At 43.2% G+C, this 17,198-nt stretch overlaps 1 protein-coding gene across 2 annotated transcripts in view; it reads left to right on the top strand.

The window, feature by feature from the left end:
• Window positions 1-17,198, top strand: part of PLXNB2 (plexin B2) — a 364,491-nt gene that overhangs the window by 257,007 nt on the left and 90,286 nt on the right. For both annotated transcript variants that reach the window (XM_066633179.1, XM_066633180.1), the window contains 4 exons: window positions 1,179-2,283; window positions 5,462-5,644; window positions 9,166-9,282; window positions 12,036-12,136. In XM_066633179.1, the coding sequence (XP_066489276.1) occupies window positions 1,179-2,283; window positions 5,462-5,644; window positions 9,166-9,282; window positions 12,036-12,136 (1,506 nt within the window). The remainder of the gene's footprint in view (window positions 1-1,178; window positions 2,284-5,461; window positions 5,645-9,165; window positions 9,283-12,035; window positions 12,137-17,198) is intronic.

Here is a 17,198-nt window from a genome sequence, read left to right as displayed (position 1 = left end):
TTGCGTAGCCAGAAATGGCAGACAATGCAGTTCATTGTGTTTTAAATAAATAAAACTCAACCCTCCCCCCCCCCCAAAAAAATCAAGACACTAGTGATGACCTGTGTGATGTATAACCTCCAAGCCAAATGAAGTTCCCACCAGGCACTCAATATAAACACCTTGGTTTTGTTGTTGCTGGAATGCTAACCTGTGCTATGAGGTCATCTTCATACCCCCAAATTAAAATGTCTTGAAAAAATTTTTCTCTAGTAATGGGTGTGCCATAGATTAAGCATGGACTCAGTTTCAGCCTTTTACCTGAAAGTCCCCAACTGCACAACTTGCTCTCCAGTTGAGCCTTCTAGGTACTCTGGAATGACTGCAAAGTTTTGGGGGACAGCCCTTGAATTCCATTTCTAGGTAGCGTCTAGCAAATGTCTACGCATACATACTACATGTAAGATCACTGGCAGCCTTGGGAACATAGGACCCTGATCATTATTAACTATTAAAAAATAAAAATATTATTTCTTTCTAAATCACTTTTTTTTTGTCTAGTGAGGTTTTGTGGATTGTGATAAATTGTCATTTTAAAAAGTTTGGGAGCACTACCCTAAGGTGTTGTGGAACACACTTTGGGAATCCCAGGCTAAGAGTTTTGCTCTCCTGGTGCAATGCTAGTGTGTGGAAAGTCACTTTGGGGGGAACTCTGAGACAAAAGCCCTGCATCCCTTTCCAGTCTTACCTGGAAGTACATCCCTTTGAATACCTAGGACTGCACTGTAAACATAGTCACAGAGCTCCCCTTATCTTCCATCCTGCTTTCAAGTCAGAGTGCTATCAAAGCATTGCAGCGAGAGGGGAACCACCTTGATTCATATCTGATTCTGCCCTTTTTCACATTGGTCCATATTTGCTAGTTCTACTGCTAAGCTTGGTAGGAACAATAGAGAAGGAAAATCTAAAACAAGACCAGCTTGATAAAAAGCGGTCACCCTGACAGCCACCTAGCTTTAGTTTGTCAGCTTGTTTGACCTTGATATGTGTTGTGACATAGCTTATAGTTGAAGCATTTAACAATTTCTAACTCTGGCAGCCTCTCTTTGAAGCAACTCCATAAATTATATTATCTCCAAAAGATCTGTCTCTTTTTTTGGCAATATGTAATTCTTTTTTTTTTAATCTTTACCTGTCAGGTATCGAACAGAAATGGCTGTATGGCTTTGGACACTGAGCATTCTGAGCTACTCCTGGGTCACCTGTGCATTATGGTATAAGGAGTCCTACACGAGCAAGACAGAACTGAGTCATTTGGTAGTGAACTATGAGACTGGGACAGTCTATTTAGGTGCAGTGAATGCCCTGCACCAGCTTACAAAAGACTTGAAAGCCTATCCTTCCATGGAGGATGTATCCACTGGGCCCCATTTGGATAACAAAATGTGCACACCTCCCATTGACGAGACCCAGTGTACAGAAGCCAAAATGACTGACAATTACAACAAGCTTCTCTTGCTGGACCTGCAAGAGAAAAAGATTGTGGTTTGTGGGAGCCTGTTTAAGGGCATTTGCTCCATAAGAGAGCTGGAGAATATTTCAAATAGGACCTACTATGAGAATGGCAGTGGGGAAAAATCGTTTGTCGCCAGTAATGATGAGAACATCGCAACAGTGGGACTGATCACTTCCTTGGAAAAAGGTCGGATGATGTTTGTGGGAAAGGGGAATGGGCCAAGCGACAATGGGATAATTATCAGCACTCGGCAGCTTTTTAACAAGGACGGGCGAGAGATTTTTGAGCTGTATGCGGATCCTGCAGTAATTAAGGCGGCCTACCCTTCAGCAAGCCCACTGCAATTTCTGTACGTCTTTGAGGACAACAAATATATCTATTTTATTTTCAATCAGCATGAAAAGCAGCCTCACAAAAACCGGACACTCATTGCACGCCTTTGCAAGGATGACGAGCATTACTATTCCTACTTTGAAATGGACTTGGAATGTAAAGATGACCTTGGTCCTTACAGTCTGTGCAACGCTGTCCACGCCTCCGTACCCGGGCAGATCCCTGCGGAGAATGTAGCACCGTCGGAGCAAGATGACAAAATGCTCATTGCAGTTTACAGCAGGTTCAACAAAGACAAAGACTCCTGGCAATCTGCCATGTGTACGTTTTACTTGAGTGACATCAATAGGAAAATTGAAGAGAAGAGGGCGGAATGCTACATGAAGCATGGGCGAGACGTATTTTACAAAGCGTTTACAACCGACAATGCTCCGTGCAGTGCTACGTCTCATCCGGTAATATGAATACTTTTTTTTTTTGTTTGTTTGTTTGTTTTTAAGATCACATGAAAAGGTTGAGTAAGGACCTAATGCTGTGTGGCTAGATCTTCAGTTTGTGGAGCAGAAGCAGAAGAAATGGCTAAAACATTGCAGCCAGACACAGTATCACTTTTCTAGTTCCTAAAGCACAACATGGATTTTATCAATGCAAAATGGGCATAATCCTGGCAAAGTACAGACGGCCATCATTATCCGTGGGGGTTCTGTTGGATACTGGTATCTGTGGATGTAGGAATCCACAGATTTTGGGAGGGGGGAAGCCTCTGAACGTGATAGGAGCTGTGCTCCAGTTGGGTCTGGAGGCCCCTTCTGAGAATAATAATAATAATAATAATAATAATAATAATACAGGTATTAGCAGGGGTATTAACCCCTGCTAATTGGGTAAGAGGCACTTTTTCAAGTGGGTGCTCCTTTTTTTAGCAGGGGGAGAGTAACTGGCCCATCTTACCCCAGCAGTGTCTGTTTTAGTGGCTGTCTGCTGGTATTCTTTTTGCATCTTTTTAGATTGTGAGCCCTTTTGGGACAGGGAGCCATTTAGTTATTTGATTTTTCTCTGTAAACCGCTTTGTGAACATTTAGTTGAAAAGCGGTATATAAATATTATTATTATTATTATTATTATTATTATTATTATTATTATTATTATTATTATACTGCCTTTCTTGGTCCTCAGATTTCTCCTTAGACTTTATTCAAGGCGGTTTACATAGGCAGGCAAATTTAAATCCCCGTAGGGATTTTTACAATTTGAAAGAAGGTTTCTATCTTTCAAGAAACCACAACATTCAGATGTTACTTCCTTGATCTGGCTTCACATTCTGGCCTCCATCCTCCCACGCTCAGAGCATGGGAGCACACTCGGCTCAGCTTGTCAGCTGCTTCAAGGTCACACGGTGCCGGTGGCCTCGAACTGGCGACCTTCGGATGTTATCTACAGGCAAATGGAGGCTCAACCCTCTAGACCAGATCTCCTGCCCGAGAACCGAAAACCACCCAGTTTTCAGCCCAAAACCAAAAATTGTGGTTTTCAGCCGGTAGAAGAACCTCTGTACCTGAGCAGGGCACACCTCTGGTCATGTTCAGTAGGGCCTCTGAGAAGAAATTTATCAGGGGGTACAAAGTTCCTTTGGGGCCTCTTCCCTTCCTCCTTCAATTGTAATTTCATATTTACATTGAATATGTACCATTGAATATGGTACCTTGACCATTGAATCAAAATTTTTATGAATTACAATATACAGTATAAAAACTATGTAGGATTACGCAGAATGTGAATGCTCGTCTTCTCACAATATATGCAAACATTTTCTGAGATTCCAGGACATTTCCAACTCCTCTCCTTAAGCTCCCTGCATCCCCCTCTCATGGGCCCTGGTGGAAAATAAGATCCCAGGAAATTTGTGGCTCCTCTCATTTAACTCCTGGGCCCCATTTCTGACCATGGGCCCAATTTACCCCCTTTTTACCCCAAATTACCCAATTGACAATTTACCCCCTGCACCCCCTCTCATGGGCACTGATGTTTGGAGGGCTACAGGTTGCCCACCCTGCGGGTTCAGAACTCACAGGTATTTAAATCCACAGGTACCAAACCCACGGATAATTAGGGCGGACCTGTATACTAAAGTCACATTGAGTTTTGCAGAAATCGGTCTCAGAGTATGCTTACGCTTCTGCCACTAAAAATTATGGAATTGTAGTGTGTATTACTTTGGCTGAATTGTGCACAGTTTGATGCATCAGTGTCGTTCACAGGAGAAGATGGAGTTAGCAATCAGATTTTGCATAATTGGCCCTGTAGTCATGGGGGTCTCTTTGTGGTCCCTCCAGGAGAGTAGCTCTGCATCAGAGGGGTTGCAGGCAGGGAGCAGGAAGTAGTTAGCAGTCTGACACACAGATAGGACACTCTTCAACTGTTGGAAGCCCCCCTGTGGGGTCAGTCCAGATAACAAAAAACAGGATGGGGTCCTCCCAGCACTGGTAGGCTGTTTCACCTTTGATCACTGTCCTGATAGACCCCATAAAGTGGAGGCTGTGTGCCCTTGTAGAGACAGGGACAAGGCCAATTGCCGCTGCAGGAACAAGGAGGGATCTCCAGTGGATGACTCCTCCTTGCTGTGGGGCAATAGACAGTCACCTACTTGGCTATAAGCCTTGGAGGGAATCTGGGTGTCTCTTACTGCCTCTTGCTTTGTCCTGGTCACTCCCTTCTCTGGCCTTTTTGTCTATTCCTTGCTCCTTTCCCACTCTGTACATCACCTGCTTGATCTTCACTTCTGCTTCTGGTAGTCACAACTTGCACCTCCCTTCCTCCCTTACATGTACCTTCTACCACTCCTGACCTCCTGCTCTTCTCTGTCATCCATCTAGCCACTCCACTTGACTTTGCCCTCCCTTGTTCTTTCCTGTTTTCTTCCTCTCTTGTACTCTCACTCCTCTCTCTATTCTCACTTGTGTTCCTTCTACCAACTTTATGGGCTGGGATACCTGTCCCACCCCTTGTTGGACCAAAAGGCAGCTGCTGTATTGAAGCCCATATTACCCAGCCATTTGGTGCATGGCGGTGACATCACAGCCTTGCCCCATGGTGTTTGGGCTGCTTCTACAGCCTCTCAGTTACGCAGCACAGTTAGTGTGGGCCTTGGGGCTCATAGATCCCCACTGAACAAGCCTTGATTTCAGCGTGCAAGGATGGTACAAACCTGGCCTTTTCTCTTTAACAAGTCTTTTTTTTTTCTAAACTTTTCATAGAAAACTAGCACTGGAAAAAGAATTTAGAGACTCAGACAGGCACTCTATTTGGTGGAAACAGTTTTCTGTGGTCCAAAAAGCTACTCACTTTAGTAGCAGTGGGTCATCGGCATCTGCAAGGGAAGAGCACTTAGGTCAGAGGGTGAACCTCTCTAGCTGCATCTGGTATGTTTCTGATTTTGGAGGGTAGATCCATGTCATTCAAGATGGCTGCATGGGAGCAGATTGAATGTTTTCTAAGCATATGTAATTCAAATCATGATTAAGGTGTTGAAGTACTGAAAGAACTAAAAATGGGGTGGGGGTGTGTGTGATTTCAGACAAATTCTAGTTTCAAAGTTGGAACGTTTACCCCTGTTTCTTGATTTATTCCACTTAGGAGTCACTCAAAAAATATCCATGTGGTTTTGAACATCTACCCTACCCTTTGGGAAGTAAAGAGGGAGTTACTGCCGAACCTCTGTTGCAGAAGGAGGGTATAAATTTAACTGCAGTGACCTTTACAGTGGAGAATGGTCACACTGTGGCATTTGTTGGAACATCAGATGGCAGAATACTAAAGGTAAGCTCTTAATTTTTTTTTTTATATTTCCAAATAAGGCCTGTTCATAGAATACTACAGAGTTGGCATCTTTCAGTCTCGGAAGACTATGGTATTACGCTCTGAATGGTGGTTCTGGAACAGAGTGTCCTCTCCAGTGCGTGAAGCCTGGGTAAAGTAGATGTGGAGGATAGACTGTTTCCCATGCAGCAAATCCCCCCTCTCCACATCTCTGAAATGGTCCAGTGGAAAGACATTAAATTTAACCATTAAATGGTTGAAAAGTCCATAACCAGACTACAGAATATAAAATGACAGCTTGTAAAATGTCTTCTTAATTCATCCTTCATTCCAGAGTTAATACAAAGTCCAGCTTCAAAGAAGACATACTTAAAGATTTTCATGTTGTACTTGCAGCTGTCATTTAAATTGAGATAAATATAAGCCCCTTAGTGTGATAAATATAGCATGCTTACAGTCTATTGTGGTTGGTATTTAGTATATCTAAGGTCTTCAAACTTCAAAGTATAACGAATACAAACCCTTAGCATGCTACAAGTTCTTCCAAAAAGATATCCTTTCTCCTCCGCAAGTGACTAGAATTCTGACGAATAAATTATGCAGTTCAGAGGTAATTGGTGGGGCTCTACATGCAGCAACCTCCTATAAGAGTTCCACATATTTGCATTTGAAAGAAGTGAAATAAAAACTATAAAACAAAATGAAACCAATAGAAATGAAGCAAATGAAAATGATGGTGGGAAACCTTCATACTTCAGTGGTAGAGCATATGCTTTGTGTGCGGAAGGTTCCATGTTCTATCCCTGGCATCCCCAGGTAGTGCAGATTTGTATCTGATACCCCAGAGCAGAGGTGCAACTAGGTAAGAGCCTGTGGGGCACCTGCCCCGGGCTCCATGCCAGTTGGGGGTGCATAACTGCCCCAGGCTCCATCCTAGTTACGGAGGAGATACTGGCGATTTCATGCGCCCATTCTTTCTGCTGTGGAGGCTGAGAACCTCTACAGGAGAAGGAACAGGACACATGAAGCCGCTGCAGCAAGCGTTCCCTCCTCCAGGAAGAACTGGCAGTCACTTCTGGGTTCTCCGCCAGAGCAGGGGTGGTTGCTGTGGCAGCTTTCTGCATCTCCTATGGAGGCTGGAGAAGACAGTGAGCTGCAAGCGGCACAAGGCAGTCTTGGGTTCTTCTTGGGTTCTCCTGGGCCTCCACAGGAGAAGGAATGGGGCATGCAAAACCATCGCAGTGAGTGCCCTTGCTCTGGGGAGAACCCAGAAGTGATGTCACATAACATTGACATCACTGCACCAGGGCAGTGCATTTCTGCTCTGCCCCAGAGAGCCACTTTCTGTTTGTGTGACTAGAACCAAGTGGCCCAGTTGTCTGACCCAGCTTCCTGAAGGCAGCTTCCTTTCTAAATTCAAAAAATGGAAGTGATTTTTCCCCTCACACATTATTATTATTATTATTATTATTATTATTATTATTATTATTATTATTATTATTATTAAACAGTATTTATATACCACTTTTCAACTAAAAGTTCACAAAGTGGTTTACAGAGAAAAATCAAATAACTAAATGGCTCCCTGTCCCAAAAGGGCTCACAATCTAAAAAGGTGCAAATGAATACCAGCAGACAGCCACTAGAACAGACACTGCTGAGGTGAGGTGGGCCAGTTACTCTTCCCCTGCTAAAAAAAGGAGCACCCACTTGAAAAAGTGCCTCTTACCCGATTAGCCTAATACATGCCCAATTAGAATGTATGAACCAGTTTGGAAATAACACCCAAGCCCCTTTTGGTCATCAAATATGAGCCATACATCAGTCTACTCCCCGCTCTGGAGCCTCACAATGAACTCTTATTCCCTCCCTAATTTTGTGGTTTGCACTAAAGCATAATTTGCCATTTTTGTCCAAAACTGATGAATTATGGTTTGCACAGGCTGTAGTTTCTCAAGAAATCAGAACTGGAAACCACAGTTTGAAGGCTTTACTTCGTGCTAAGCCATAGTTTGCCCAGTTTGAATCTAACAGAAAACTATGATTTGCTATGAACAGAGCAAAAGGGGAAGGAATCTTTATATGCAGAGCTGAGGAGAAAGCACGTAAGCTCAAGGTTTGGAAATAATGAGCAAGAGTCTGACTTTTGTATCAAAAATAGCTCTACGTCTGCAATAGACCAAAACGTGAAAAGTGCTAGATCTTCTCCAAGCTGGTATAAAGGCCTCTGGAGTTTATAATATTTATATAAATGTATAATAAATTATAATAATTTATAATAAGGAAGAATCCAGAATTTAAAAACTAATCTAGATTGCAGAAAATCTAGAACCTTCGTAGTATCTTAAAGGCTGGCACATTTATTTCAGCTTAAATGTTCATGAAATGCTTATCTAGATTGCATAACGTATTTAGTCATATGTTGCCTGTAATTTGGGACATACTTCCACCAAGTCTCATAAAAGATAATAGCAAAAGCTGAGATTTTAATGTGGATTATATGCTAATTCTATACTTGGAATCATTAGAAAAGGTATTGAGAACAGAACAGCTAATATTATAATGCTGTTGGTACAATACAAATTGATGGTAAGGCCACACCTGGAACATTGTGTCCGGTTTTGGTCGCCACATCTTAAAAAAGACGTAGTGGAAATGGAAAAGGTACAAAAGAGCGACTAAAATGATTGCTGGGCTGGGGCACCTTCCTTATGAGGAAAGGCTACGGCATTTGGGCCTCTTCAGCCTAGAAAAGAGATGCCTAAGGGGGGACTTGATTGAGACATACAAAATTATGCATGGAAAGGATAAAGTGGATAGAGAGATGCTCTTTACACTCTCATGTAACACCAGAACCAGGGGACATCCACTAAAATTTAGTGTTGGGAGGGTTAGGAAAGACAAAAGAAAATATTTCTTTACTCAGCGTGTGGTTGGTCTGTGGAACTCCTTGCCTCAGGATGTGGTGACAGCATCTGGCCTGGATGCCTTTAAAAGGGGATTGGAGAAGTTTCTGGTGGAAAAATCCATTATGGGTTACAAGCCATGATGTATATGTGCAACCTCCTGATTTTAGAAATGGGCTATATCAGAATGCCAGATGCAAGGGAGGGCACCAGGATGCAGGTCTCTTGTTATCAAGTGTGCTCACTGGGGCATTTGGTGGGCCACTGTGAGATACAGGAAGCTGGACTAGATGGGCCTATGGCCTGATCCATTGAGGCTGTTCTTATGTTCTTATGATTTTGAAAGACCAGTAATGTTCAAAAAAGTGGTGATGCCCATCAAAAATTCTTCCTTGAAGTGGCTGATTTTAAATAATGAAACGGTTCATCAGTGTAAGTTTGCAGTCCTAGACATACTTACCTGGGAGTAAATGCAGTTGGAACAGAAGGGGGCTTCCTTTTGAGTAGACATGCATACCATTGCTCTGTCATTAAGTTTCAGATAAATACAGCTTCAGTTTGTTTAATTAAAATAGCTGTTTAAATTTTTTTTTTTTTTACAAATCTGTGTTTCAGGTGTCTAATCTTTCAAAGGAATATGATAGTATTTATATTGGGAAAAATACTCCTATTAAGAAGGATCTTGTTCTTGATGCTCTCCATGAGAATTTGTATGTGATGACCTCAAACAAGGTACTATTTTGGGGGCTGGGATGGGCAATAAACAAACTTTAAAATGGCATTGAATTGAAAACAAGCTTCTTAGGATAAATTAGTGTGATAGTTTTCTGAGCTAGAATTTTGTGCTTCAGTGCCAAGTGAAAATAGGATATCCCTTGAGTAAGAAGGTGATAATTTGTCATGTTAAAAACTAGAAGGTAGTTAATTAGTTTGCATACTTGAGTATGGTATATTCCAAGTCTTTCTCAGTTTGTAGATTGCCAAGAGAAGTAGGTTCCCAATCCCAAATACTTAGAAGAGGTGAACCTACCACAGTACTAAGAGTTCAAGAAAATATAGACATGGTATATGGCATCAAGCAGGTAACAGTTAAGTGGAGTGACTTGGATTCAGAAGTTGCTTGGTCAGTTAATGAATCATCAACTTGCAGTTGATGAATCATCTCCATGCTACTTCCACAGTCAAATTAGTGGCTCATCATGGCCGCATCTAATCAAATAAACAAAAGCACCCAAAGACCAGTAATGGGTCTAGGTCTACCAGTAAAACATGTGGTATGGCCCCTTAATCTAAATCCAATATGCTGACCACTGGACCACATTGCCTGCCAGCAATAATTATGGTGACTTAAATTCTGGTTGCTCAACAGTAGGTGGGAGATGGTACTTCAAGATGAGATTCTGGTTGGGGCAAGGGTTATGATAGGAAGAGCATTTCAGTATAGTACCAAAAAAGTGTATGCTGGGAAACTGAGGTTTTGATGTGTGTCTTGGGGGGGAGGGGAACAATGTGAACCTAATGGGCAACAGGACACGGTTGGCTGTTTTCTGGTTCCTTCTCTACCACTTCTGTTTATCTTCTTGTACAACTAAATAAGGAGTGGGTAATTTGGAACAACTGTGTTTTGAGGTTCATTCCTACATACATGTAGCAATCAGAAAATACACCCCATCCCGCAGCCTTCATTGTTTGTTTTTATGCAGTCTGCAAACTGGTGCATTGCCACTTAAATTTAGCAATTCAGGTTGGGTTTATCTGTGGGATATCTCCATCTGTGGGTTTTAGAACCCATGGATTTGACTTAGCACAGGTTCCGAACCCACACTGGAGGGACTCACCTTATGAAGGCGCTTCCAGTCGTGTCTGGGAAACTTTCTGAGGCCCTGGAAGCCTCCCCAGCCTCCGAAGGCCTCCTGGATGCAGGATTCAATTATCTGTGGGTTTCAGTATCTGGGAGGGCAGGAACAGGCCCCCCACAAATACCGAGGTCCAACTGTATTCCGTTGTGGAAATGAAATAGCACACAGCAATTATTTCCGCTTACTTGGTGGCTCAGATTCCATTCTCTCTTCCTCACCACTATCCCTTAAATCAAATAGTGTTAAAGAATAATCAAAAAGAACTTTTCTGTCAGTTTTGCGATTAGTGTAATCTAAACCAGAAGCGGTTTTGCCTGTAGAATTGGTTTATTGTCAATAAATATAAATGCAACTCATATAAACCTATTCTCTGTGACTTGTTGCTGACTCCCAAGATTATGAATTGTGCATTGTCATATGACTGAGAGTCATCCCTTTCATATTAAATTGCTCATGAATTTGTTCCCAGCGGAGATGTTGCAAGAACTCAGTAATGGCAAAAGTTATGAGATTTCACATTCTGGTTCACCCTAAAGTAAATCCTGTTAAGTGTAATGTAACTGCCAGATAAATGTGTTTAGGTTTCAGGTCCAGTATTCAGCTTATATCTGTATTTGAGTGTGTATCACCAGAAGTGTGCTTTGGATATTTCCATTTTTTAATATATTTATTGATAGTTATAGCTAGAAATACTATTCCTAGAAGGTTGGCAACCTTCAGTCTCGAAAGACAATGGTATAAGCCTACAGCACCTGGTATTCCCAGGTGGTCTCCCATCCAGGTACTAACCAGGCCTGACCCTGCTTAGCTTCCGAGATCAGCATGTGCAGGGTAACAGTTGCTGCCGTTCCTAGAAGAATGTGCAGGCAAAATATCACAGTAACCATTGCTCCTATTCTGGGCATAATGAGATTAAGAATTGCAATACCTACCAGTTATGCCCATGAAAATGCCCATCCTACTGAGGCTTGAAGAAATAGAAGTATTTTTTTTTTTACTACCTTGTAGTTGAACTTTCTATGGGACTTGCCATAAGAAGTAAAGTGGGCCTTTCCTTATGTTTGTGCTTGGCATACAAGGATTTGACTAACCGCGGATCCAAGCCATGGGCTGGAGGGGCCTCTGAGACCTCCTGGACGTGACCGGAAGTTTTTTGGCAAACCAGAAGTGCCTTTCAGAAGCCTTGGGAATGTCTCCTGAGGCATGGGGAGGTCACACACGGCATCCCTGTGCTTCAGAAGGCCTCCCTGAGACTTTTGAAAGACACTTCCAGTTTGCCAGCGGGATTTTACTATCTGCAGAGTTTGGTATCTGCGCGGGGTCCTAGAATGGATCCCCGCGTTTACTGAGACCCCACTGTGCACATATTCTGCATATATGCAGAAGGAACTCAATCCCATCAGCCACTATATGACAACTCTAGAATCCTGCATATATTTGAGTCATAGATTAAACAGCAGTTAATGGCTGAACTACATGATGCATGGAAGACACATGATCAGATATCCCAATGTGTCTTTTTTTAATTCCTGTTCCAACTGGACAAATAGTCGCTTGGGGGGAGATTTGACAGAGACAATGATATAGTGGGCGAGTCAAGTCTCTCTTTTTTTTTTTTCTTTTTAGGTGTTCCACATGCCTGTCCAAAAATGTGATAGTTACTCAGGTTGTGAAAATTGTACTAAAGCCCGGGATCCTTACTGCGGCTGGTGCGTTACAGAGGGAAAGTAAGTACTTGAAACTGCTGTGGAGTCGTATTTCATATTATGTTAGTTAATTCTTTTCACCATGTTATCAGTCCTGAATAATTTCTTCCAAGTATTTATGCCACAACCGGGGAAAAAAAATTCTTCATTCAATTACAACAGTGTAAACATACAATGAACAGTAGGGAGAAAGCTAATTTGCATATTTTCTCTGACTGGTTTGTATAAAATTTGCATGAAAATGGCAGTTGCCAAGCCACAGCTGGTGAACATCTAGCATTTATCTGGTGATAGTCTTAGTCTCTTATTGTTAACACTAAAAATGCCTTAATGCAACTTCTCAAAGGGCAAAATCGGGCCTTACAAATCACTGTGTAGAGTTTAGTTCCTTTTTCATTCCTTTGTGTTTCTGAGGTTTTAAGGACACAGAGTTGGTTCATTGTTGAGAGTTGGATTGGAAGCCTTTAGCAGGCCCCAGAGTGGTCTAGTCTATAGTCAACTTCTGTTGGCACCAGATGAAATTGGTGCCAACAGAAGATGACTACGGACTAGAGCACTCTGGGGCCTGTTAAAAGCTTCCAATGGTATTGACAGTTCTGATGGTCCAAGGCAAAAGACTACCGTATTTTTCGCTCCATAAGGCGCACCTGACCATAAGATGCACCTAGTTTTTAGAGGAGGAAAACTTACTTTTAAAGTAAGCCTGCCCTCCCCCTGTGGCGCCTGCACAAATGAGGACCTTGCCCCCGGTGCAGACCTTGCCCCCTTTGTTCTCCGCCTGCCCTCCCCCTGTGGCGCCTGTGCAAATAAGGACCTTGCCCCCGGTGCAGACCTTGCCCCCTGTATTTGCTCCATAAGACGCACACACTTTTCCCCCCACTTTTTTTGGGGGGAAAGTGCGTCTTATGGAGTGAAAAATACGGTAATTCAGGGATTCCCAATCACAGAGGTGCCACGGGATGTTCCCCAATGCGCCTTCTACCTGTTCACCTGGATGATGCCATCTTGGATCAACCAAAATCTCATCAAAATGGTGATACCCAAATCTTGTGAAGTTTGGACACTACTGTCTTGGACATCGTAAGATTTTGTGAGATCCAAGATGGAGGTTCCTGGTTCATTTGGGCAGAAATGTTGTGAGGGCATCATGACCCAGGTAAGTTTGGAAACCACTGGCCTAATTCATTCTTAATGTTGATGATGTTGAATATTTATTTAAATATAAATGTTTATATATCTGCAGATCCCAAATCCGCAGGTTCAGGTAACCGCCGGGGGGGGGGGTTCAGAATGGAACCCCCACGGATACAGGGGCATGCCTGTACTGCCCTTTAACAAAATGTCCTCATAATGGTTTACATACAAATGAAATTTTTTTTAAAAAACTAGTTTTTTTTAGTTAAAATTTCTCAAGTTCCCTGTCTCGAGGGAAATACACACACCCAAAGGCAACACTCACAACAGCCAACGGAAGGAGCACAATGCTGGGAGGAGTAGGATTTTCTGCTCTCCCTCTGATAAAAATAAGAGAACCACCACTTAAAATATACCTATTTGCCTAGTGAGATTAGAAACACACTTGAGCACTCGCATGCGCTCAACATTTCCAAGCACATCTCTGTAACTGAGGACAAGAATTAACTTCACTTTTCAATATTCTAAGAAGAGATTTCCTAATATAATTGATTGCACTGAAGCACTGTTTATTCTTTAAGACCATCCATAATTTAGGACTCATCAACACAGAAAGTTACAGTTGGGCCAGTTTGGAACTTGGTGACTGGTTAGAGAGAAGCTATAATCACTCCAGCAGAATAGTGATTTGTACAGTAATTTCCCTGCCTGTCTGATCAACCACAGATGTTTAAAAATGGATGCGTTCAAGGCATGCAGATGCCCTGGTCCCTCCCATTGCTTCCCAGTGTAAATCCTTAATTATATGGAGGTGAAGTGGTCAAAACTGCCCCTGTTCAATGTAGAGAGACAATTTGGATGACGCTTCCCGTACATGGGTGATTAAGAAAACTGACCCAGAAAGGAGAGAGAGAGAGCAAGATAAGTGTTTGCCGCAAGCTTTAAATTTCTGAGGCCAGAGGAAAGTGTCATCCAATCCAACTATCTGTTGAATGCACTGGCGTCGCTAGGGGGTGTGTGGGGGGTGCGGGCCGCACCAGGTGACGCGCCGGGGAGGTGACGCATCCTGGGGGGAGGACGCAGTAACGTCACGGGGTTAGGAGCTACCGTGTCATGCCATACACCGTTGGATGCGGAATGGCCAGTGTAGTGTAGTGTAGTGCGAAAAGCGGAATTGAAATCACTCCTTTCGTTCAGAAGTTATAGCCAAAAAACCGGAAGGAAAAAATGCATGGAGCCCTATAGAAAGTGAAAGTGACCCGTAGCGCACGTGTACTTGTGAGTAGGCATACTTGCCACAGTCCATCAGAAAGGGCAGGCTGAGATTCCTCCAACAACACCAGAATGGTCCCAATCTAATGAATGCAGTCCCCAAAGAACACCCAAGAATTTTCCCCCTCCCAGCTGCTAGTCTGAGCCCGAAACAAAGCCACGTGGCCATGTTTACTCACGAGTAGGCAGACTTGCCTGATTCAAGGCAGGCTGAGAGGCTCCAAGGACGTCAGAATGGTCCTTATCCAATGAGTGCAGCCCCCAAAAACACCGGAGAAGGAAGTTCCTCCCTCCCAGTTGCCTCCCTCCCAATCTATGGAGCCCTATGGAAAGGAAAGCAGCCTCACGGTTGCGTTTACTCACGAGTAGGCAGACATGCCTTGGCTGGTGGTCAGGCCAGGCAAAGGGGAATGTGAGGACACCAGAAGGGTCCTGATCCAATGGAGCTGCTCCAGAAGGCAGCCTCCCCCCCAAAAAAAAGAACAAAAAGGAGGCTTGAATGGTAAGGGGAAAGTCTTCTATTTTGCACTTGCAAAGCCAGGTGGGTCTTTGTATTGATATGCCTGAAATAGAAGAACTTTAAACTGGGCACTGGGAGGGCTGGAAATCCTTCTGATTTTGGGGTGGGTTGTTATTGCAGGCAGACTACTGAGTAAGCCCCATTGACCACTGTGGAACTTACTTCAGAGCAGACATGCATAGGAATGGGCTCACAGGCTGCAATCCTACCCACACTTTCCTGAGAGTAAGCCCCATTGACCACAATAGGACTTACTTCAGAGTAGATTCACTTGGTGGAACAGGACTGGCTCCCCCTTATTTAATTATTTTATTTTAAATTATTTATAATTTATTTTAATTGCTTGATGACGTCACTTCTGGCCATGACATTACTTCCAATGGGTCCTGGACAGATTGTCATTCTAAAAAGTGGGTCCCAGTGCTAAAAGTTTGAGAACTGCTGCAATAAGTTGTTAGTAAGTTGACATGGGTGTGTGTGTGTGTGTGAGAGAGAGAGAGAGAGACTCTACAAGTTTTCAAAATCACTAAAATCAGAATTTGGAGGAATAATACCATCATGTTATATATCAATCAATGCATAATTTTATGCACAATACAATGAAACAAACCACATTGAAATATCTGTGTTCTAACAAAAGGTACAGCCAAAAAAGTGTGGGGGCGGGGCGATGGTACATCACCACACCCACCTGGGGTGTTCCCCCACCCACTGCATGGGGTGACATGCAGGCCTCCCACACCGGGTGACATGAATCCTAGTGACGCCACTGGTTGAATGGTCACAATTTTGCTTCAACAAGCAACAAGTATTGTAGTTCTATGTCTGCAAACATCTCAGCACTGTCACCAACGTATAATTCCAGGGGCTTCTGGTGGATGCTGCATGACAGTTAAGCTAGTTTGAAATTACTTTCTAGTACAGGTATTACATTATAACTAGACTTGGAACCAACTTGCGAAACAAGCTTGGTTTCAAAATTGCAACTGTAAATGGGAAAATCAAAAACATTTCTCTGTTGAGATCAGTTAGGCAAATGTGAAATCCAAGGATTTCCAGCCTATCAATTTTTTTTCATGTTGTTATTGCTTACAGCGGCTTATTGTGAGCTAATTCCATCATTCCCAAAAGTCATGTGTCCCCATTTCAGAAGGCAAGACAAGTTTATTGGGGGAATTTGTGAGCTTTACACAGCGGGGAGAAAAAATACCTGTGATTTCTCAAAGAATATAAAAAATACTAACAGCCCAGTCGGAACCTGCACTGGGCCAAGTGGCCCGCGCTGTATCCAGTGCCAGTTAGGAGGACGCTGGAGGTCTAATGCGGGATAAGGGGATATTTTTCCCCTTACCCTGTGTAAAGCTGCACCCTGCCCAATAGGGCTACTCAGATCTGCGCTAGCAAAATTTCTGGTGCAAATCCAAACAGCTCCTTGTATAGCTCCCGAGCCTGGGAACAGGATTAGGATACAACAGAGGCTTCCTCCACTGATCCCTCTCCCTCTTGGGCCTGTCCTACCCCCATTCTGCCTCCCTCCCCCCGTTACACCCCTTCCCTGCCTCCGTTCTGCCCTCCCCAAGCCCCTGCACATCTCGGTGGAGTACTTACCTCCGCCAGCAGTTCAAAAGATCCAGGTGCAGTGCTGGCAGGCAGACGCAGGCCTTTCCACTGCTGCACTTGCTCTAGAGTAGTCATAAACGTGCTTTACGGCGAGTTTGTGATATTCAAGGCCTGCGCAGTGTCTGCTGCACCTGCAAAGTTTTCCATTAGAATGGTGCTGTCAGTTACTTTTCTTCCAAAACTAAAGGCCTAGGCCTTCTTGAACCTGCCTGTAAAGATGCAGGCATGGCCGTAGCTATGTGTGTGGTTTATCAGTTTCAGTAACTAAATTATATTTCAGAAGTAAGCTTAGAAATCTGCTGAACCAAACATTTTGAATGTCTCTAGGCTTATTTTTTAATAAGTTAGGAGAAGGAGGAGTGGGTCTAAGTCAGACAACTCTGCTTCTGACTTTTAGGTTAATTAACCCCATGGCAGGAGCATATGGGATTTTGTGATATGAAGTGTGTGCTATTGGCGCAAAGGGTTTATTTAATTATAGGAAGCAGATGGATTTCAGGGATCTTGCTTCCTCTCTAGACATTTGAACTATTTCAG

This window comes from Tiliqua scincoides, chromosome 7 (assembly GCF_035046505.1).
Source record: "Tiliqua scincoides isolate rTilSci1 chromosome 7, rTilSci1.hap2, whole genome shotgun sequence".
NCBI lineage: Eukaryota > Metazoa > Chordata > Lepidosauria > Squamata > Scincidae > Tiliqua > Tiliqua scincoides.
Note: the sequence above shows the minus strand (reverse complement) of the source record. Positions and strands in the feature narration are given on the sequence as shown.